The sequence below is a fragment of the Falco peregrinus genome, chromosome Z (genome assembly GCF_023634155.1).
Source record: "Falco peregrinus isolate bFalPer1 chromosome Z, bFalPer1.pri, whole genome shotgun sequence".
Taxonomy (NCBI): domain Eukaryota; kingdom Metazoa; phylum Chordata; class Aves; order Falconiformes; family Falconidae; genus Falco; species Falco peregrinus.
The window spans coordinates 73,255,399-73,279,026 of NC_073739.1; the positions used below are offsets into that span (position 1 = coordinate 73,255,399).

A 23,628-nucleotide genomic window follows, 5' to 3' on the forward strand; every position below is an offset into this window, starting at 1 on the left:
CTCTGTAAAGATGTCTCATCATGTTAATTGTTGTCTAGACAAGCTCGAGCACATTCCCCTCAGCTAACTGATTGCCACGCATGGTCCTAGTTTCCAGCCCGCTCCTGCATCTCCCCCTTCCTGTTGCACAAAAAGAACCTTTGAAACCGAACGAGTAAAAACAAGGTATAAGTAATAGAACAAATAAAAAAAGCAACTAAGACATATTATCAGTGTCAAAACCCACTGTCTCTGTTCCGTACAATTTTACAATTTCCCCTTTTTGTTTTTGAACAGCTAGTACCAGGCTTGCCATGTTCTGCAGGGCCCTTGCAAACATGACAGCAACCAAGGTAATAGCAAACAAACAATACTGCCAATTGAGTGAATGGATGCCAAAAAGGCTGAAATTTTCTCAGATTTTGATAACATGTTGCTGCAATGGGGTGCCTAAAATCCACGCAGCACATACCGTCAAAATCCTCACAGCCATGTCCTTGAACCAACAGCAAAAAGCAGTGGCAATTTTGACTCCCATTCTTAACTGCCTACCAAACAAGGTGATTTAACTCTTTAATGCTTTCCCTGCTGTTACTCTGGATAAGAGAAGAACTGCTGCGACACGTTCCCATCATAGCCTCCTACTACATTAGCATCTACAGAAAGACAATTATCGACATTCAAAGTGTAAACAATATCAGCTTCTTTTGGATTAACATTATACATAGGTGGAAGGGCACACCAAACAAGAACTGGTTCAGTCAAAAAGTTTGAAACATCACATGCCTTCTCTGAACATACCTCTGGGGTCATTCCCTTCATTCCCTCTCTTTTTTATGCAAAGAGAAACACTTTTACCATAACAGAGAAGCCCCTATTTACATCTCTGAGCCCGTGTATGCTGCACCAGGCTCAGGGCAGAAATCATTCATGTAGTTACATAACTATATATCTCTACAAGCATGCAGACACCTATTAAACACTAGCTAACAATGTTTATCTTTCCTAGTCTCCTTCACGATGCCTAGCTGTTCTCTCATTATGAATCCTCCCTTCCCGCACTGCTTTGCTTAACTCTTTAACAGCCTCGTATTGCACAGGCTGCCACTCTCAAGGTTGATTTGTCTGACAAAATACTGAACATGCCATAGCGACTCCCAAAACCCATCACTTAAGTGCTTCCCACTTGCATTCCTGCCACCAATCCCTCAGACCCCCTTTCACCCTCCCCAAAAATACAATCAATGCATCAGGAGAGACAAGGGGGTGGGGGAAAGGTCTAGCTCCTTTTCCAGATCTATAGGACCTGGATCAAAAGGTTTATCAGTGTTAATGAAATCATTGTCCAAGTTGTCCTGTTCCCGTGCTTGGTCCTGTGTTGTGAGGGTCGCTGCAATCAGCGACAGAAGCTTTGGCGGCAGAGGAGATGTGGACAGAATCGCCATTGCTGACGGTGTCTTGAGAAGAGTTGTGCTGTCGGTGGAATTTACAGCTTCAAAGTCTTAGAGTTTCTTGGCTGCTCACCTGTCTCAATGCAGGTTGTCCGCCTGGTGCGGCCAGCCAGACGATCGTTCAGCCAAGCCGTCTCCTCCGGAACACACCCCTCTTCCACGAGCTGTCTTTTTTCCGTCCTTATTCTTCCAAGGCTTCGGAACACCACCATAGGGGTCACCATTTGAGGAGACTGAGGCACGGACTCCCTGATCTGACTAGAAGACCTTTCATGAGTCCATATACGTCTCTTTCTGGGGATGAAGCCTGATTCCCCGTTACGGATTTCCCACAGCTCACCTCTCAACTCCGGAGGGATTTCAGGCCGGCTCCCGCTCCCTTTCAGCAGATCATTCAAAGTTCTGTGGTATTCGCTGCATGTCACTCAGATAGGCGATTCAAGAGCCCTTCACATCAGATCCGTAAACGCATCACGTCGGGGTCACCAATTTGCGGCGAATGAAGAGACGGGACGCAGCTTGATGCAAGCAAATGTCAATTTATTGTACAGAAGCACGAGTTTATATACACTTTCAGAAGCTGCGCGTTTTAAACAGATTGGTTCTTGAAGCTAAGCCTTGCATACTAGGCAATCCCTGATTGGTGGTTAACTACCATCAATTAACAGCACGGTGTTACCTTTCCTTGGATGGTGCCATCCGTCTCCCACTCCCCTGTGCTCTGTAAAGATGTCTCATCATATTAATTGTTGTCTAGACAAGCTCGAGCACATTCCCCTCAGCTAACTGATCGCCACGCATGGTCCTAATTGCCAGCCCGCTCCTGCACAAAGTGGCATCAGTAACATTGTTCCTATTAAAATTAATAAATCTTGTAGCAAATTTAAAACATTTTTTCCACAAGAGCAAAAACTATAATTCAGATAGATTTGGCTAGTGTTCTTTCTTTCATTAATAAGTTGAGGCATCGCATTTTTAGATTGTGCCCTGTAACTCCATAGGTGTATGGAGTATAGTGGATATTATCTTTATATATTTGGATGTAGCTTTCTTTTCCTCATAGTTTCTAACCACTACTAATGTAAGTTGTAATCAGTGTAAAAATGAAATCTCCAAGAACTCTTTATTTCTGCGGTACACTGAAGAATCTTGTGCCCTCTACTGGGAAAAAAGTAATTCTGAAGAGTTGCTTGAACTTACAGTATTGTGTGACACTAATATGTGTGTATTCTGATGGGGAACATTCTTTAAAAAGTAGGAACAAAAACCTGAAAAGTGTATGTATACAGTTGTGTGCATATCTTGATAGTGTACATGTGTTTGATTTAAAAGCATGTCTTGCAGATTTGTAGGTTTTTTACTACTATTTTTGAAACCTAGTCTTTAGTTTTGATTTTGCTTATTTTATTCTTACGGACTACCTGCACTACTTTTTCAGGTGTGATGGTCAGCTGTCACCAAAAAGTAGTAGTATTCTATCTCCAGCTTGCTATGAAAGCTTATTAAGAAGCTTATTGCTTCTTAAGAATAAGCATGTACCTCTTTACTTTCTGTGCAATACTAAAGAGCTCTGAAATATACCTCTCACATCGTCCTTAACTGTCTCTGCAGATGTGCTTTTCTTTAACTAAAAACAAACAAACAAACAAAACAAAACACTTTTGCCTAAAGAATCTCTTCAGTTTGCTATTTAACCTGGCAATTCTTTCAGTATGAATACTCTTAAAATGTGATGATCAAAAGAGACAGTGTTGTTGAATCTGAATTAAATAACTTACAAGTATTATTTGGAACCAAAGTAGTTTGATATACTACAGTTTTGAGGGGAGAATAAAAAGCAACCATGCAACAAAACAGTCACGTTGAAACAGTTGGAGCAGAATGCATCCTGAGTTGTACTGGCTTATGAATTTGTTGGCTTTCTGTTCTCATCTACACTGTTTTTGGAGTAAATATCTGAATTTCTAGTGGAAATAAGCAATGTGAGATAATTATTAACTATTTCCTTGTTACAGATTACAAGAGTTTTTACGCGCCCATCAGGTGCTTTTTGCCAAGATCACTTTTCATAAAGAAGCAAGAGCTACCTTATTAGTTACATTGATTTTTTAGTTATTGATGTTTGTGTTACATCATTTTCTATAGTTATCTCAAGGAGATCATATAACGAATTTTGAATTTCTCTGCATTCTTACAGGTAGTAAAGTTGCACACAAAACTTGGCAAACCCATTCCTTCAACTGAGCCAAATGTGGTTACCCAGGCTACTTCCTCAACAGCCACATCTGCTTCCAAACCAACTGCCTCTGCTTCAAATATAGCAACTAGCAGCAGTACTGTGAACTCCTCTGTTGCGTCCTCTGCAGTGAAAATTCTTACTCCCACGGCAAACACACCACTTAACACTGCATCCAACAACAAAACATCTTCAACCGCTGCTAATATACCTGTAAAGAAAATATCTACACCGAAAATAAACTTTGTTGGCAAGTACAGAAGTCAGTCTTTATTTTGAAACCTAACCTATTCTATATTTTTTTTAAACTTAGTGCAGCAAATACAAATTTATTTAGTTAACTTTATGCATGAGTAACTGTTGTGTTTAAGAGAATTACTGATATGTGAAAGTAAGAATATATACGGAAGTTTTGCTTCAAAATTTTTGGTGTTTTCTGCCCAGTTGTCTCCACCTGACCTTTCCTGGAGGCTTCTGCAGCCTTCATAAGAAGCCCACCTTGGTTTCTTATGTAGTAGGTGATGGAGTACTGCAGTTTATAGTCCAGTTGGTCGTAATTTCAGTTCACAGCTTGAGCTGTCAAGGCAACCTGCAGCAGGTTGGCAGTTGATAACTGGGCAACTGAAACATCCTTGTAACAGTGGAAATCTAGTAGTGGAAATGTTTGAAATGAGTATGACAGATGTTTAGAGATGGGAAGCAGCTGTTCCACAATAAGCTATCGGGCTCTTGAAGGAAAGATCTATGCAGTTGCAACACTGAGGATACACTACCTTTGCTAGTACAAACATTATAAGGTTTTGAATTACTTTTTTGGATCCAATTAAAAATCTGATGACAAAAAAGAGATTATTAAAATGTGTTTGCTGAATTGTTCCTGTTCAGCCCTATCTCTTCTGAAAAAGCATGAAAATTACTTAGGAACATTGCAATGGTATAAAGGAAAGGGTTTTTTTGCTAAAATAAAACATTGTGTTTAAATAACTTCAATGTTGTTAAACTTACTTTTAACAATATTTTAATTGTATTTAAAATATGGTTAAGTTTTAACTAATTTTAGAGGACTGAGAATGCTTTGGCCAGAACACAGGTATTTGCAAATAAAGTCTTCAGCTTGCACATCATATGTAATCACATTCTGATTTTATGAAAGTTAATGATTTAACTTTTTTGATTTGTAGGTGGCAATAAGCTTCAGACAACGGGAAGTAAACTGGAAGAAATGAAATCAGCTGAAAGTGTTAAAACAGCTCCTGCTACTACAGTGCAAGCACAGGAAGTGAAATCAGACACAGCAGCTGAACCAGTGACTCCCACAACTCTTGCTGCTTTGCAAAGTGATGTCCAGCCAGTGGGCCATGACTACGTGGAGGAGGTAATGATAAGAAAATGTGTATTATTTTTAAACTATTTTATTGGAAATTTGTTCAACATGAAACAATCACAGAAGAGTGGCTGAGGTTGGAAGGGACCTCTGGAGGTGATCTGGTTCAACCCGCTACTCAAGCAGGGCCACCTGCAGCCAGTTGCTCAGGACAGTGTCCAGAGAGTTTTTTAGGATCTCCAAGGACGGAGACTCCACAACTTCCCAGGGTGGCCTGTGCCAGGGTTCAGTCACCCTCTCAGTAAGAAAGTGCTTCCTGAGGCTCAGAGGGAACATCCCGTGTCTCGGTTTGTGCCCACTGCCTCTGGTGCTGTCACTGGACAACACCAAAAAAAGCCTGGCTCTGTCCTCTTGGCACCCTTCCTTCAGGTATTTATATACATTGTATGCATATATATATATATGCGCACACATATAACGTATACGCAGCCTTCTCTTCTCTAGGCTAAACAGTCCCAGCTCTCTCAGCCTTTCCTCGTAGGAGAGGTGCTGCGGTCCCTTCATCATCTCTGTGGCCCACTGCTGGACTCTCCGGTACATCCACGTCTCTGCTGTACTGGGGAGCCCAGGACTGGACACAGGACTCGGTGTGGCCTCCCCAAAGCTGTTGTGGGGGGAGAGGAAGGATCTCCTCCCTTGACCTGCTGGCAATACTTTGCCTAATGCAGCCCAGGATGCCAGTGACCTTCTGTGCTGCAAGGGCACGTTGCTGGCTCATGTTCAGCTTGGGTGTCCACCAGGTTTTTTCTGCCAAGCTGCTTTCCAGCTGGTGTCGCCCTGCACACATTGGTGCATGGGGTTGTTCCTCCCTGCGTACAGAACTTTGCACTTCCTCCTGCTCAACTTCGTGAGGTTCCTGTCTGCCCAATTCTCCAGCCCATCCAAATCTCTCTTCTCTGGATGTCGGTGCAACCCTCTGGCGTATCAGCCACTCCTCTCAGTTTTGTGTCTTGAGCAAAACTGCTGAGGGTACACTGCCCCATCATCTAGATCATTAACGAAGGTGGTAAACAGAAAAAATGCTAAAATTGGCAAGCTTCTGTTAAAAGTAAAGAAACTTCACTAGCATGGAAAACTGTATCCAGTTCTTAAAACACTGTATTTCCTGTCTTAAGGTACTACTTTGCTTTTCTAGTACCAATAATGCAACTACATTTGAATCTACCATTGTTGCATTTTAGTGGCACACAAAATTTTACATGCAATTCAATACCCCAGAGTTAAGCCTACAACCATCAATCCGTTTTGAGGTTGCATCTACAAAGGACATAACTATACCATTAACAGAAAAAATCCGCCAGGTGCTTGGTTCCTAAAGACATGAATCTGCTGCAGTTTTCAAGTAGCTGACAGACCTCCCTCCTAAAAACTACAAAGGCTCCTCTGATTAGTGAGGCATCTTTCCTCCCCAGTTACTACCTCCAACTACCCAATTATAGCCTGCAACTCCTGTAACATTGCACACTGTACTTGAATTCCAAACCTGCTGGAACTGCAAGAGTTCACTTTGATATGCCTGTCTAGAAGACTGCAACTTAATGTAAACTCACAGGCGCTGTGGTCTGCTCTGGACTTGAAACCGCTAAAATTGCCTTTGCCTGTGAAGGCTCACCAGACTTAGTCATATTCACACTACCTGAAGGCATTTCAAAGTTAACAAATCACTTCTAACAACGCAAGAATCTCCCATCTGTGGCCTGTCTCAAAAGAGCAGGGGCACACATGAATATCACTAAGATGAAACTCAGACAGTTAAAGGACTCCTTACCTTCTTAACAGGAACAAAAATCTTAACACAGGGTTAATTAAATGAGACTATCACATTTGCACACTCTCTGTCCAAACATTTCGCAATGCCCATCTCTCTCCATCATCATCCCCACATTTAAATCAGCCAACTTTAGCGTAAAGGCATAACTATGTCTCTCTCCAGCACTGAATCAAGAATGCTAATGGTCTTCACACATGAAAGACAAGCCGATATGAGGCTGTTCACTTCACACTGAATAGACACACAGCAGTTCAGGTGACCTATGGAGCATGCACACACAAAGAGAGGACTAGTATCACCAAATTCCACATTTATTCCAGGCTCCTACATAGAAGGATTAACACAATTACTTAAAGAAGTAACAGGCAAAGTTTGCAATGCATGCAGGATTATAACCCTAGGCTCTTAATACCACCACTAGCAGAAGGCACAAACTGTAAGGTATTGCTATAGTCAAAGAAATGTCCTATATTTGGTATTTGCATGGCCTAATGCTTCTCTCATTAAGTCATGGCATTATTACTGGGTAGTGCACACAAAGAATTTTGAATGAGGAGGGCAGCAGGATATTTTATGCAGTGACAACACTGTAAGGAACAAAAATGCTTCCAATCACTTTATTTACAGGTTTAAAAGGAACTTAGCTCTTTTGCTGCCTTTGATTACATATGAAACAAGTTTTCAAATGTGTTTTATGAAAACTAGTATTTCTGACCCAATAAGACAGACATGTACTCCCTTTCCTACCTAGTCAATCCAAGCAACTATACTGCTTACACTGTTAGAACAGCAAATAGGTTATCAGCTCATGAGTTTCCCAAGTCCAAGATCTAACACGTAGGCAGCTACCAATTTGGCCCTTCTAACTGCATCAAGTATCAGTATTCCATGTTAAGACTACAGTCCTTGGACAAATTTTAATCTACCCTTCATGTGAAGGATGAGAGAGTATTTAAATAATCTGCCATGGTCACACGAACTAGAATCACAGGAAGACACAGTGACTTCTGTGCCAGTAGTAGCTTCATCATCTCTCTCAGTGGAGAGCCACCACACTGTGGGAACAGTAACTTGCTGTTTGTGGATGCTGAAATTGTAAGGAACCAGCTGAATGTTTACAAGCCCATGGGGCCTGATGGGATTCATCCCAGAGTCCTGAAGGATCTAAAGGATGTTATGGCTGGACCCCCGTTGCACATCTTGGTCTTGCACAAAGGTCTTGGGAGGTCCCTGTTGACTGGAAGCTAGCCAGTGCTATTCCAATTTACAAATATGGCGTAAGGGAAGACACAGGAAACCACAGACCTTTAACCTCAGTTCCTGGGGAAATTACAGACAACAGCATACTGGGTACTTCCAAAAGTCATTTAAACAAAAATACAATCATCAGGCACAGTCAACACGGGTTCACAAAGGGCAACTCTGGTTTAACGGATTTGATATCCTTCTATGATAAGGTCACCTACCTAGTAGGTGAAGGGAAGTCAGCAGCTGTAGTTTTTCTGGATTTTAATAACTCTTTTGATACTGTCCCTCACAGCAGCCTTCTAAACAAGTTGCTCAACTGTGAGGAGAGCCTGAGGACTCTGGGTTTGTCTAGTTTGGAGAAAAGGAGGCTGAGGTTGACTTCACTGCTCTCTACAGCTTACTGAGGAAGGGACATGGAGAGGGAGGTGCTGATCCCATGTCCGTGGGATCCAGTGACAGGATGCATGGGAATGGTTCAAAGCAGCACCAGGGTTGGTTCAAACTGGACATCAGGAAGCACTTCTTCACCGAGAGGGTGGTCAGACACTGCAACAGGCTTCCTAGCAAGGTGGTTGATGCCCCAAGCCTGTCAATGTTTCAGAGGCATTTGAACGAGATGACTGTTGCGGATTTCTTCCAACTGAATCTATTCTTTGAAGTTGATCAGAAATTATTTTATTGCCTTTTTTCTGATGCAAAGTTTAGCGGGATGGTGGTTGCGGTGGTGTTTCTGCATGTCTTCAGCTGAATATTTAACAGTTAAATACTTTGAGATATTCTGAGAAAGGTGTGTATCCTAAAAAGGATCACACAGATTCTTTGTGCTTAGGTGAAGTAAGTGCTCAGATCAACACGATGTTGTTCTATATGTTATCCCTAGGAAGCACTGACTGAGATTCCTGTAAAAGTTGCAGCCTAAAGTTCTCCTTATGCAGCAGAATTTTTTACAGCCATTTTGTCAAGAGAACACCCCCACGAACGTCACCAATAATGTGTTACTTTCTGTTACTTGCTATAAAAACTACAGCACTGGGATTTCTAAACAGCATATATCAGAGAACTAAGGTCTTCAACTGCAAGTGTCTGGTTTGCCCTCCCAAAACAACTTGCTATTTCCAGCACTTTTTTAAAACCTACAGATTAGTCTTGTAGCCAGAATTTCTGACAGATTTAGGAGGCTCACCTATGTTTTAAGTGTGCAGATAAACATCCATTTGTTTATCTGTTATCCTGGTTTCTAAGAATGCAATAATTTTATTATTCTATAAACTGTTCATTCAAATACTAGTAACAATCTTAGAGGACTAGTTGCAATATTAAGTCTTTCACAATTGAAAACTGAAGGCTCTTCTTTGCCTTCTTTCAGTTATTGTCTGAACTTTTTTAGCATGTTTTGAGACAGGTAGATGTTATCCAGTGTCACCAAATTAGACCAATTTTTACATTGGCTTTGTTTGGTATTTTTTTTAAAAAGCCAAATATGTTTTAAATTTATTTTCCAGGTAAGAAATGATGAAGGAAAGGTGATCCGCTTTCACTGTAAGCTTTGTGAATGCAGTTTTAACGATCCTAATGCCAAGGAAATGCACTTAAAAGGGAGGCGACACAGACTTCAGTATAAGGTTAGTAGAAATGCTAATGCTTCTGTCTGAAAATCTACCAGATGTTAGCTGTCTGATTACACATGCTTACATTTAAAGACTAAAGTAGGTACTCTGAGTAGATAGCAAATATAAAAAGGTAGAGAAATAAATTTTTTAGGGAGTGTAGCTATTAAAGAAGTAATGCAGACTGTGAAACTATTTTGTTGGGTGTTTTTTTTGCTTTGGGCTTTTTAAAACATTTTGGACATTGCTTTCATGCAACCTTTGCAACATTAAAATACGGTACAACACATGCAAGCAGCAGTATGTTCTTTATGTTGTTTACAATAAACTTCAAATAGTTCAAATAGTGCTCTTGTTTTTGGCAGAATTAGCCATATAAACCCTTGGTGGAGACATTTGAGAAACAAGTGTTGCAGATTTTTTTAGTCATGAATGGAGAGACACCTGTACCGACATATGGCGTGCATTTCGATTATTATAAATTATATTGGAAGAATCTGTTGTGGTGACAGGAGATACAGTGGGCTTGCACAATCATGAAAGGGATGAAAGAAGAGAAAAAACTGCCAGAAAATTGTATTCAGTAATTCATGGTTATGTCCCTGTATGAAGGACCCTTTAGGAAGAGGGCATCAGGAGGCACACCGTAGTCAAGGTGAAATGTTTTTTCAGGCTATAGAGAGTCATTGCACTACAGAATTGACCAGGAAATCACTCAGTATTTCATGTAACATTTTAATCTGAAATTGCTTTGTTCTCATATAAGTGAAGAGGGAATTCATGCTATTTTGTAGTATGTTGTTGTTTTTTTCCTCCAAAATACTGGGCACAGATTTTTCTTCTTCAGCTACTCATTCAATGCAATCTAAAAGGGCATTTTACTCACTTTGATTTTTATCATAGCCCAGTAGTGTATGTTAAATATGTCAGAAGAACTCTATAATCTTGAGATGAGAAGAGGAAAAACATTTTATTCATTATTTTTCTGAACTAGAAAAAAGTAAACCCAGACCTACAAGTAGAAGTAAAACCCAGTATTCGAGCAAGAAAAATTCAGGAAGAGAAGATGAGGAAACAGATGCAGAAAGAAGAATACTGGAGAAGGCGAGAAGAGGAAGAACGCTGGAGGATGGAAATGAGGTAATGCATTCTGTTTTATCAATGAATGAGACAAAGCTGCAGTCCAGTTCTTTAAAACTTAACTCTGCTTCTGTAGTTACTTGTTTTGAGAACTCTGTACTGTCTTGTTTTAAATTAACTTGTCATTATCCCTCTGGGGTTTTTGTTTGTTACTGTTCAAGCCCTCTGAGGAATGTAGACTCTTCTGAATTATTTTGCTGAGTTAATTTCAGGCCCACTTTCAAAATAACCATTCATCTTGGTTACCCTCTGGATTTCACTAGTATTTGCTTATGACTGCTAGAAATGAGGACATAAAAGAATTTCTTTAGAATGGTTGCAAGTATTAATTGCTATATAAAGAGAACACTTTGATTGATGCGCTTCAGGCGATATGAAGAGGACATGTACTGGAGGAGAATGGAGGAAGAGCAGCATCACTGGGATGACCGTCGCAGAATACCAGATGGAGGATATCCTCATGGTCCTCCTGGACCTTTAGGCCTGCTGGGAGTTAGACCAGGAATGCCTCCTCAGCCCCAAGGACCAGCTGTGAGTTTCTTAATTTGACAAAAAAAATATGAAATCATACTCATCTGGAGGTACAGTTAAGAACTACTAGTTATTCAGTGCTACTTCAGTTGTCTCTGGTGTTTCTTAATAAAGAATTTGGAAAAGTGAGGAAGAAATTATATGCTAATGAAACTGTGCAGGTAGACCTGTCTTCCAAAATAAGTCCACTGAAATGACAGAAGGATGCCTTAAAACCCAATATTGTTTCTTCTGATACACAAGTCACTTGAAACTTGTGTACTACTTTTAATTTTATTTAATTACATTATACACCATTATTTATCTAATTGTGGACAAATGTATGGATAAAAATTGGTTGGATCATTCACTTTCAGAGGATAGTGGTTAGTGGTGGGTCATACTCTACCTGGAAGTCTATAACAAGTGCAGTACCACATGGGTTTATCCTGGGATTTGTCTCATTAGCACCTTATCAATCATCTGAAAGCTGGAGTGAGTGCACACTCAAAAACATTTACAGCTAGCATGAAACTGAATCAGTTTGGGGTGGGGAGAATAGGTGATACCTTTGAGGGCAGGGCTGCCATCCAGAGGGACCTAGGCAGACTGGAGGAATGGACCAGCAGGTACTTCATGGAATTCTGCAAGGACAAATGAGTAATGCTGCACTTGGGAAGGAATAATCCCTTGCACTGATTCAGGCTGGGGAGTGACAGACTGGGTAGCAGCCCAGCTGAAAGTGATCTGGGAATCTTGGCAGATAGCAGACTCAGCAAGGTGCCCTGGCAGCAATGAAAGACAACAGCATCCTGTGTTTTATTAACAGGGGCATAATCAGTAGATGAAGGCAACTTTCATTAGACCCAAAGGCAGCTTTCATTAGACGTAAAATGCAATACTACATTCAGTTTTGGGCTTTCCAGTCCAAGAAAGATACTATAAACCATAGCAGGTTCAGTGTGGGGCTATCAGGATGATCAGGGATCTGGAACACGTGGACTGAGGAATCTGGACTTGTTCAGCCTGGAGAAGAACTCTTCAGTGTTAATAGCCTGTTAATACCTGTGCATTGTAAAGACAATGGAGCCAGGCTCTTTACAGCCTTAAGAGGCTGAGATAAGTCAGCTTAAACTGAGACAGAACAGGAACGGATTTTTTTCATACAGATGTTATGCAGACTCCATCTTTGGTGGTTTTCAAGAACCAGCTGGATGAAAGCCCTGAGCAACATGATGTAGTCTCATGGCTGACCATGGTTTGCACAGGAGGTTGGACTAGAGGACCTCCTGAGGTCTCTTGCTATTTGAATTGGTCTGTGATTCTATGAAAGCAATCATGGATACTTGATTTTGCAGCAGTATGCAAGTATTTCCTGGTTGATGGACAATAGATATTTATGTTGGGGAGATACGTTTGATCCTGGGATTTCATAGTTTGTTTAATTTTTATACATTTCATGTTTTTTTCAGACATGATTGATTGTGACTGTTCTAAGTTAAGGACATTTCCATTTTGTTACACTTCATGTTTTGTTACATTTCAGCAATTTGAGGTTTGAATATTCTGGTTTTTAGCCACATGTTTGGGTTTTGGTCACTTACCATTTGTGAACTTGAAAGTGCACCCAGATTTCAAAAATATGCTTTTTCATCTGTTCAGCCTCTACGCCGCCCTGACTCCTCTGATGACCGCTATGTGATGACCAAACATGCTGCTATATATCCAACAGAGGAGGAACTTCAAGCAGTCCAGAAAATTGTTTCTATTACTGAGCGTGCTTTGAAGCTTGTTTCTGACAACATGACTGATCATGAAAAAAACAAGAACAAAGAGGGAGATGACAAAAAGGATGGCAGTAAAGACAGGTATTTTTTTAAATTACTTTTCCAGAATTTCCTATTTTCTTTTTCTGAGATTTTTCCCCACGCTGTTATCAGTGCTTTCAGGGATTCTCTTCTCTTTGAATTTTGATATGGTATGTGTCACTATGGCCTCAAGGGTATGTGGAATATGCCTATTTTATTTTGCTTTTCTATCTTCAGTATTAGCTTTAAGGTTTTTACATTCCTTTAAATGCAACTTTTAACTGTAATTCACAGATCTTTGAAAGGAGTTTTACGGGTAGGTGTTTTGGCTAAAGGTTTGCTACTCCGTGGAGACCGAAACGTCAATCTTGTTTTGCTGTGTGCTGAGAAGCCTTCAAAGACATTACTCAGTCGTATAGCTGAAAGTCTTCCCAAACAACTTGCAGTAAGTAAATTTAGACTTTTGGATTTGAATTTTTGTAAAAATACTATAAAAATCTGTCCTCAAGTCAGATGTCTGCAGAGCTCACAGTGCCACATTTCATAGCCCAGGTTCAGTTTCTTCCCATTTTCAGAGTGTTTCCATCTGAATTCAGGGACTATGCTGCATGTTTTGCTTTCTGTATATTGCGTCCATACACATGTCTAGGTGTTTACGCTAGCAGGGTAGTATCAATCATCGTTTAATCAAATTTATTTAATTGGGAAATAGAAATGAACAGAAGAAAGACTATTATCCAGTTACCAGGAGCACTAGAGGTAATTTGTGCAGTGTTACAGGAAGCTTGGTGCCTGAGGGACAAAGTTCTCCATTAATACGAGTCTGTCTGTACTTATATCTTGTTTCCAATTTATATGTGTGAATGCCTTGCAGTTCCATAGTTAGTTAACTAAAGTCTTGTGTGTGGGTTTTTTCTTTTAATTTGGCCCTTGAAAAAACCCAACAAAAACAAACCTCAAAGTACATGCAGTACCATTCAGCAGAATTAGTATAAACCACTTGCTGTATTTCCACAAGAAATGACAGTATAGAATAAAATCTCTATTCTGTGCTGAACAAAGCCTGTCTGCCTTCGTTATAGAATGCTTGTCATAGCATTAGTAGTTAAATACTGTCTGGTAAAATGTTCAGCAGAATCAGTGGCATGCTAGAAGCTTTAGCAGGATCACATTGATTAGAAAATCTTGAGTTTGCGCTTGTTTGAAGTAACAGAATAAAAGAAAATTTAAACACTGCATATCTTGGTTTGGCTTTGTGGAGAAGTCATTTATCCCTTCAGTTTCTGGAAGAAGGTGAGAGGTGCCTACAGTTTCCTTTTGGGGTGATTTAGAATTATTTTAAATCTAGTTGCAAGAAGCAGTTCAGAATAACCACCTTGTTAGTTATGTTTACGTTCTTTTTTTCCCCTGGTGTTTATCTTGCCCTTTGTTCTTAGCATGTTGTGACAGCCACATATATAGTGTACCTCGCAGTACCCATCCTGTAACTGCAACCTGAAGACCAACCACTGCATCTTTGTGCTTTTCAAAGGCTGTTACAATGAGAAGCATATCCAGCTGACATTTTAAGTGGCACTGAGGCTTTGTCTCGGACACTGTCAATTCTTGTTATGCAACTTGTACATGAATTTCCTTTCTGGGTAGTTGTTGTTTTTTTTTTTCTTCTGCATGCTTGGTGATTTGGAAGCAGTATGCAAGTCCATATACATATATATATGTATATATCTTAATTGTGTATACTGTGGTTTCTTTGCATACAGACGTATCTCCTTCATGTAATCATATTGTTTCTGTCTTTCTGTTAAAAAGACTATGTTGAAATCCATTTTCTTTCCCATACCTTTATTGGCCACATGCTAACAGAAATTTCTGTTTCTTGATATTTAGGTAATAAGTCCTGAGAAATATGATATCAAGTGTGCAGTCCCAGAAGCAGCAATAATTTTAAATTCATGTGTGGAGCCCAAAATGCAAGTTACTATCACACTGACATCTCCAGTTATTCGGGAAGAGAACATGAGGGATGGAGGTTGGGAAGCTGTTAAAGATGTTACTTCTTTCTCACCCCCCTTTTTTTTTTTATTGTTTATCTGTTCTGCTTAAGATGGCATTAAGGTCCTGGAAGGCAACATGCTGGCATATGTGTTTGATTGAAATAAGTCTTGGTAAAGAACAGTTGGTTAAAATAAATGTTTATATGATGCGTTTATTTAATTTTTAAAATTTCTAACTTCATGTCCAACCTCAGCTTTCTGGAAAAGGTACAAGCTTGATGATTTTTTCCCCTCTTCTAAAATTATGTGGAAAACTAAGTATTTTATAGCAAGTGGCTATAAACTGGCTTTCTAGAGCAGCCTTATCCTGAGAGAAGTATTTTATAGCTTTAGAAAAAATCAAATCCCAAACTGGATCAGTATTACCATCATTTACACATTCCAAATAGCAGTGTCACGTAAAATGCTCTTTTATAATACTTTTGATGGTAACAGTACTTCTAACTTTAAAAGACAATGCAATTTTTTTCCAGCTCTCTGAGGTTGCTTTTTGGTCTGGAGTGCTTTTTGAGTATATATTTAGGCTCTTGGTATTACAATCAGTCTTCTATCCAACTGGCAAACCCAGACTAGTACAATAAGAAATGGCTTTGTTGTTGAACTGAAGCAGAAGGTGGAGCTTGTAAATCAATTTACATTTCTGAAGTTCAGTTTCTCTGGTGCCAGCAGTGTTGCTTTAGGGTCTGTTCTGTAACACTTTCAAAGTTCCAAAAGCTTTTAAGCCAACAAGCATGATTAATGTCTGCAGTACATTGGTTCTTTTTGTTTACGGGTCAGATAAAATTAACTTTTGTTTCCTTTTAATCCTGTATTTTCATAGTTGAAACATAGGCAAACAGGGTTCTGGTGTTTGACAGTGAACCTACAAATAGGAAATCTGAGCCTAATTTAACACTTATTATATGCAGGTTGAAAAATTGTATGTGTGTATGTATACATGTGCTTGTGTATATACGTATTTATATAAGCCACGGAGGTTTTTTATTTCATCTCATCATTACATGTCCTCTAAAATACTTGAGGTTTTTATACTGCATTAGTAAATGTCCTGTAGCTGTGACTAGGGCATTGTAAGCAAGCTGTGTTAACAAAGTCGTCCTGCATAATCAGAAGGAAAAATTTCAAGATGCATTCTCTGGTTTGGATGACTTCTGAAGAGTTTTTAAGAGTGCCTTGTACATGACTTTTTGGCTGTGCATATTATTTCTAGCTATAAAGGCTTTGTACATGTACTGGCACACCCAACCGATTGTACTTGTTTTTTGACAATCTAAGTGTAACATGACTCTTGGTTTGTCTGTGCTGAATCCAACTACACATATTATTTAAGTTTATAAAGAATACTTTAAAAGATTTGATTATTAAATTAGATTAACGATTAAATGAAGTTAACGTTAAACCCCATGTTTATTTCTTAATGTACTGTGCAAAATTTTGATACTGATTTCTGCCACAATACTCAATTTCAATGAAGTGGTTTCTGGCCTAATATTCTATGATGTGGACTGAAAATAAAATACATCTCAAATTACTACCATCAATCCCTTGATTTATGCCACCTAAAGGAAACAAATCTGTATTTTTGTCTGACCCACACTTGAGTTAAAATTTATCGTTGTGAGTTTATTCACTGCTGAATGCAGTACTGCCTCTAGGCAAGCAAAATCAAGTTAGATTTATCTTCAAGACACTGAGCAGTGTAATATGGATGTGCAGAAAAGTTCACTGTTGAAACTAGAGCAAATAGAGTACTGAATTGCAAATTATTGCAGCAAAGAAGGCCTTATTACGAAGACTGCTGTTTATTTGCTGCCGAGTAATAGTATATGTTTGTGGTTTTCCTTACTGCAGCTTCTCATGCTCTGTGTCTTACAATGGTTTAAAGTTTTCATTTTCTTTAGCCTGCTTGGGGAGCTAGTTCAGGTGATAAGGAAGGCTTTACCGGAAGAATGAGTTTGAGTAAAGATGAGACTGAGACTTGCACGTGGAGTAGAATCATGTTTGAAGTGTCATAACCCCATTACATGATAAAAGGCTAAAAAAATAAATACAGTGAAATAAAATTGTTAACCGCATAGCTACTGTTTCTTACAGTATTGTGCGTTTGACAGTTTACCAAATCTGACATATTCAAAGTGCTCTTAACCCCTGCTGTGGAATCTTTCCTTCAGCAAACAAAGTGTACATACTTATAAACGCATATATGTGTGCGCGTGTGTCTTTTTTTATCCTTAGCTAACAGCCCCGGTCCAAAGCCTTCTAGCAGAGGGACTTGATTCCTGTCAGGGGTTGCTGCCAGGACATCGGAAGGATTTTTGACCAAGGTTTTCTAAAGCTCAGTGTCACACCTGCCATGCTTTACGAAGGAGGGGGTTTGGATGCATAGTCCTAGCATCTACTGTTACTTTGTGTTTTGGTTTGGTTTTTTTTTCTTTTTGTCTTTGTCTTTCTCCTAGAATTAAGCAGTGTTCACACTAGTCTTGAAATAGTTGGCTGGGTAAAATGTATTTTACATAATAAAACATCAAAATTGATCTACCTGTTAACTTTTAATGAAGAAGTAGTGTGGACACAGCATGTCTAACTGAAGATTAACCCCTTATATTTAGGCTAGTAATAAGCTGCATAGGGTAAGAATTCATGCTTGCTTTTGTAAATTAATTCAGTTTTTTGTCTTAGCTTAACAGAGTGGTAGGTTAGGCATCTGGATTTAGTTAAATAGTCTTTAAGGGGTTAATCCTGAAATGTGAAACAGATGCAAAAATCCACAGATTAAGTATTACAAGAGTATCTTTGATAAGTTTTTTCAATGTATTATTCTCAGTGCAATAGGTGCCTTCGCAACTTCTTTCACAGTTGACTTTCAGTCTCTTTAAGTTCCAAGGGTATGCATATACCTGTTAGTAGCACATTTTAGATCAACATTTCCAGCACTAAGATTCTCTTCTGTGCATTAAAACTAATTTTTTAGTAAAATTATTTTCCAAATCTTAAGTTTTCAGAGCTAGAAGTAATTGGAATTTCAAATTATGTAATGAATTATTGTGCTAAAAGTTTGCACAGTGTCACCTATTTGCATATTAGTTTTAGAAGAATGTAAACAATTGGCTGATTAGGCTACTGGGCCCAACAACCCATATTTTTATTTTTAATTTCTCGGTCTTACTTTGCCACTTTTTTCCTGCTGTGGGTTTTCTCTAAATGTATTCCTTGTCTCTTATATCCCAGCTGTACTCGTTTCATCAGTTATCTTACCTGGCACCTCTTGTGTAGGTTTGGGTCTGAAGATTTTTTCAGTTTGGTTTTGTTTTATGTGAAAGGAAACACCACTTTAAATGTCATTTGCTCTGTAAAAGCCTTGTTAGTGCACATTTTTGTCTTTCCACTTTAACATATAGCCATATGTTGGAATATCTGTGTGAGAAGATACCTGTGTTCTTCTCAGATTCGTTCTTATTTTGAAATCCCTCCCCCTTTTAGCCCTGTGCAGAGCAATGGGACTATCCTATAAAAAATGTTCGAATCTGAATGTAGTACTTCAGATTAAATTTAATTATTATATTGCAAAGTTGTACCACCGTGTTCATTCATGGCTTTTGACGTCTTGGTATAGTAAATTATCCTGCTATTTATTTCACATTTTTATAAAATAGGTGGTTTCAGAGCTGTCTTTCTGCAGCTTCTCTAAAAGCTTCTCATTTCAGGCATGTATTATGAGTCTTAATACACCTTTTTTTCTTAAAATTTTATTTTATTCTCTGATTTACCTAAATTTATATCTTGCTGGATTAAACTGTATTGTTCCATACAGCCAGCTTCTGTGAAATGAGTGCCATCGAGTGAGGGCTTTTTGCTTTGTCTTGTCTGGTATATCACCAGTTATGCTACCAATAAACTTTATCACTAGTCACAATAGCCATTTTCATAATTAGTAAAACAAAGACCTTTTAAAGCTGGTTACTGCCTTATATCTGTGCAATTTTTAGGTAACCTGAGGATACCGTTTCACATTGTTCAGTGGTTTCAGTTTCATTGATCCAAACACTTCCGAAAGGGACTGTGGTCTCTTCCGTTTCAGTAACAAAGCAATCAGCTTGGTAATTGAATCCTTCTCTGAACATTTAAATACACAAAAGCTGCTATATTTTCTTTATCTTTCAGACGTTCTCTTTAAACTGTTCCTTGCTTTTCTTTCTCCTGCTGAATCTCCAGCAAAGCAGTCCCTTTTCAGATCCTTCCTTGGCTCCTGAATGATACTGGAGCACATGCATTATGGGCCGAGGAATTTTATTTGTATGAGTAAGAGAGAGGGCACTAGAAAGTAGTAGAACTCTCTAGTACTGAAGAAGACTTCACATTCCTTTAGCCAGGTTTTTAAAGCAAAATAATTCCAAGTTTAAAGTATGGTAAAAATAACTTCATTACTAAACATCTAGTGCTTTTGTTATGCTTAGTTTTTCTTGTAAGAGTAGGTCCCAAATAATACATGACCATTAAAATTTACAAGAAACCTAAGTCTGAATATTTCTACTTGGTTAAAGTGGATTTTTGTGTTCCTTCTGTCTTGTGTTCTCTGTGCTGGTGCACTGTGTCCAACCATCCTTCCTTTAGTATTTAATTTTAGGGGATATGTGTTTTTTCTGGTGTTAGCTTAAATAAAGAAATACTACGCATTGCATAATCTGCAATGCATTTGAAAATAATCTCAGAGCTAAAGTATAATATGCTCTTGATCTTCATATTGGGTTGATGCCCTAATCCTAATTGAATGGCTTTTGTTGAACATTTACGTTTGTTGTTCAAGGGTTTAAATTTCAAATGGCATGTGTGACATTGAAGCTACTTTAAGGAAGTGTCTTGCTCACCTGGTCAAACACCCATTCCTCACTGCATTTTGCCAATTCAATCCATTTTAGATGTAACCTCGGGTATGGTGAAAGACCCACCGGACGTCTTGGACAGGCAAAAATGCCTTGACGCTCTGGCTGCTCTACGCCACGCTAAGTGGTTCCAGGTTCGGAACATCATTTTACTTTCTTCTTGTAGCCTTATGAGAGATTAGTTCAGTTGCAATATAAATGTTTAATTGTGTGAAAACACTCAGCGTTGTTCATGCTAATAATACTTAATATTTTTCGGGTCCCTAAATTTAAACGTAGAAGTTCGAGTATGGAGGAACTGCTTTATGCAGTTATTGCTCATTTGACATGATTTTTTTTTCTGGTCATTGAGAAGGCGACATTGAAAGCTTGACTCGCTTGGGGTGATCATATGTTGTATATTTGTTATATATTCCATAAGGCTGCAGAGTAACTTTGCTTTAAATAATGGAATATGTGTTTAAAGCTTTGTGTTTAGATTTAAGACTTTATTTCATATTTCTTTAAGTGCATTAAGTGTAGGGAATGAAAGGTGAGAAGCAACTGTTTGGTTTAGTGACTTTGCAGTCTGGCAAAGGCACAATAAAGAAACCAAACAGATTCCCTTGACCTTTCAGTCTCTATACCTATTTCTTAAATCTTTACTTTATCCTTTTTATTTCTAATATAGAAAGACACTGTATTTACTGTTACAAGTGAATATAGGTCAAAGTGTACAGGGGATCAAGAAATGTTATTCTTGTATAACCTGTGCACTTTGACTTCTACCACCTTAAATTACTAACCCTGTATAAAATACTGCTGTAAATGGCAGCTCATGGAATAAAGTTGTAGAATGATTTGTTTCAATCTTGTATCCGAGCTTCCATTGAACAGTGGTGTTTTAGTCTTTCAACAAGTCCTATTTGCTGTAAGTGCTGGGATTAATTAATTTGATTTTGTATTGCTCTCAAGGCTAGAGCTAATGGTCTCCAGTCCTGTGTGATTATCATACGCATTCTTCGTGACCTCTGTCAGCGGGTTCCAACTTGGTCTGATTTTCCAAGCTGGGTGAGTAATGTTCTTTTGAATGAGTGCTTTTAATACACTTGATACTGCCAGTAAAGAATAGGGAGGTGTTACTACAGTTTTTAAATGTAGACTTTTTCAAGAAGTAATGTAAGAATTGAGGGCCGAGGTTTTTTGGTTTATTTTCCCAACAAATAATCCAGATTCCCTCTAAAAATTTAATTTTCTCGGGTTTTGTCATTTGGAGCTGGGTTTTCTTTTTTTTGCCCCAGAAGGAATTTTTTTGTTCTTTTGCATTCTTTGTCGATAGTATTCTTATTCTAGGTTTTAGCATTTTTTCCTTTACTTGGTATAAAATAATCTATTTTTTTTCTAACCACCTACTCTGAATTGCTTGGAGTTTACTGAAACTTACTTAAAAAAATTTCAGCTGTACTCGTATAGTTCTGTGCTAACAGAAAGGCTGCTTGAAAGAGTAAATCACAGTAATTCCTGTGATTAATATGCCCCTTCTGCAATATCAGATACCACAGTACTTCAGTACAGCGTGGTATTGCATCACCGTTAGCATTGTAATCAGTGTCACTTAAACCTCTACGTTATCTGTGAAACGTATTGTAGTAAACTTAGCTTTGACTGTTTTGTTTCACAGACTAAATCCTGTTGCACTGTGCTGCTTCCTTTTCAGTTGTGGCAGGAAGAGCACTAACATTGTCAAGACAGTTTGAACAGTTGGCATTATTTCAATGAAAAATGTTTTACAACTGTACTAAGTTTGCAGTCAATTTTTTTAAAATTACTTCTGATAGTATTTATTGCATCTGGAAAAAATGTTGGGCAGCTATTTCTGCTTTTTAAATATTTAAATTAAGAAAAAGTACTACCAGTTACATTTCATGAAAGATAACAGTGTACAAATATAGCTTAAAAGATGCAAAGAGGTATATGAATGCCCTCTTAATATGACTGCCATGCTGAGCTGCCAAAGAATAAGCCATGGCATACCTTTAGAAAAGCCTCCTTAGAACTATTGCAACACACAGCAAACGTGTAGATAAGAGCAAAGAATATTGTTTATTTCTCACGTTACCTGTTCTAAGGCACATCCTGGAGGGAAGAGATGTGTGAGGCAGTGTGTCAGGCCTAGCTGTGTCTCAGTTCTCACCAAAAGTGATTCCTGATTTGCTCCCAGTACCTAATGCATTGTCAGTGACATGAATCAACATTGAAGTCTGTATAGTCAGCTGTTCTTTTGGCCCGTTGGCAAAGTCTTACTAATAAAAACAATGACAGAACAAAAATGGTGATTTTATATATATTTTCTGCTAGTCATAGGTGGAATTTCATAGATTGAAGAAATTGTATTTTTCTGGGTACAGAACTTCTAACCTGTGTGCTAGAAGCCTGTTACAAAACAGAGTTGCCAGAGCTTTTAAAAAAGAACCTAAGCAGTTTTAAAATAGAAGTCTAAATGTGGGCATTAGTAGCACCCTCTTTATGTACCTAAAAATAAAAACTAAATTAGAGGAATTTTGTCAAGTTCCTACAAGTTAGAAGGAACTATTATTCAAAGTCAGCTTTTTTCAAACTTGAAATCCAGCCTTTCATGCACACACACACACTAGGGCATCATAATTCAAATTTTCCTAGGATTAAGTTGTAGGCTTTAGTGTATTGTATGAGGATCCAAAAGAACTAGACTTGAATAAATGCAAAAACACGATCTGCTGGGTTTTTTCCCTGCTGTATTTTGCTACATACTTGAAAACCAAATTACTTTTGCTAAATCCTGAGTGATCCAGTGGGAGTATGGAAATACCATGCTTAAGAATTGACATTTGTCAGTTAAGTGAAGCTAAAATAAAAAGGAACGGGCACCCTTGGTGCAGGATTGTAATCAACATTGCCTATAGTTACTTGCATGCATCAGAATAGGCATTTACTCCTAGAAAGTAAAATTAAAAGGCAACATTTGAATGACTGTAAACTCAGTGGGAAGGGGAAGGACCAAACACCAAACCCCCAGAAAAACCACCAAAACCCAACACACATGCACATTGTATGAGAATTAAACTTGACAAAGAGGAAACATCCATTTAATGCTGAAAAAAACCAAAGGAAAGCTGTTTACTTTTGCAAATAACTTTTATAGGTTTGTCTGGAAAAAAATGTCTAATAAAAGTAAGCTATGGAAATATTCACAGGAAATAAAGATCTAAAATAAAGCTAATAATTTTAAACCATTTTAACTAATATGACATATAAAATTTACTAAACCTGTTTATCATCAAGGGGTTTTTACACTTGGCTAACATATGAATTAGTGTTAGCATACATCCAGGACAAAACTTGCTGTGAACTTCAGTTTTGCTAAACTGAAGAACTACTAACCACTTAAATGCTAAACAATCACTAAATTTTTGATGCTTTATGTTTCCATGCTGTGGAAAAAAATACATATTTCTACAGCATCCCATTAATTTCATTAGGTATACTGTGTGTGCTTTACTCATGTGACTGACAGGTTCAGGTGACCTACCACGTTTCATACT

At 38.4% G+C, this 23,628-nt stretch overlaps 1 protein-coding gene across 3 annotated transcripts in view; it reads left to right on the forward strand.

The window, feature by feature from the left end:
• ZFR (zinc finger RNA binding protein) overlaps window positions 1-23,628 on the forward strand; it is a 46,834-nt gene that overhangs the window by 19,493 nt on the left and 3,713 nt on the right. Inside the window, exons 8-17 of one of the 3 annotated variants that reach the window (XM_055790762.1) lie at window positions 3,628-3,928; window positions 4,848-5,041; window positions 9,572-9,691; window positions 10,671-10,816; window positions 11,185-11,347; window positions 12,989-13,194; window positions 13,429-13,579; window positions 15,022-15,163; window positions 20,105-20,202; window positions 21,023-21,118. In XM_055790762.1, the coding sequence (XP_055646737.1) occupies window positions 3,628-3,928; window positions 4,848-5,041; window positions 9,572-9,691; window positions 10,671-10,816; window positions 11,185-11,347; window positions 12,989-13,194; window positions 13,429-13,579; window positions 15,022-15,163; window positions 20,105-20,202; window positions 21,023-21,118 (1,617 nt within the window). Of the gene's footprint in view, window positions 1-3,627; window positions 3,929-4,847; window positions 5,042-9,571; window positions 9,692-10,670; window positions 10,817-11,184; window positions 11,348-12,988; window positions 13,195-13,428; window positions 13,580-15,021; window positions 15,164-20,104; window positions 20,203-21,022; window positions 21,119-23,628 lie in introns of those variants that run through there. The other 2 variants (XM_055790763.1, XM_055790764.1) reach the window with 2 other exon arrangements.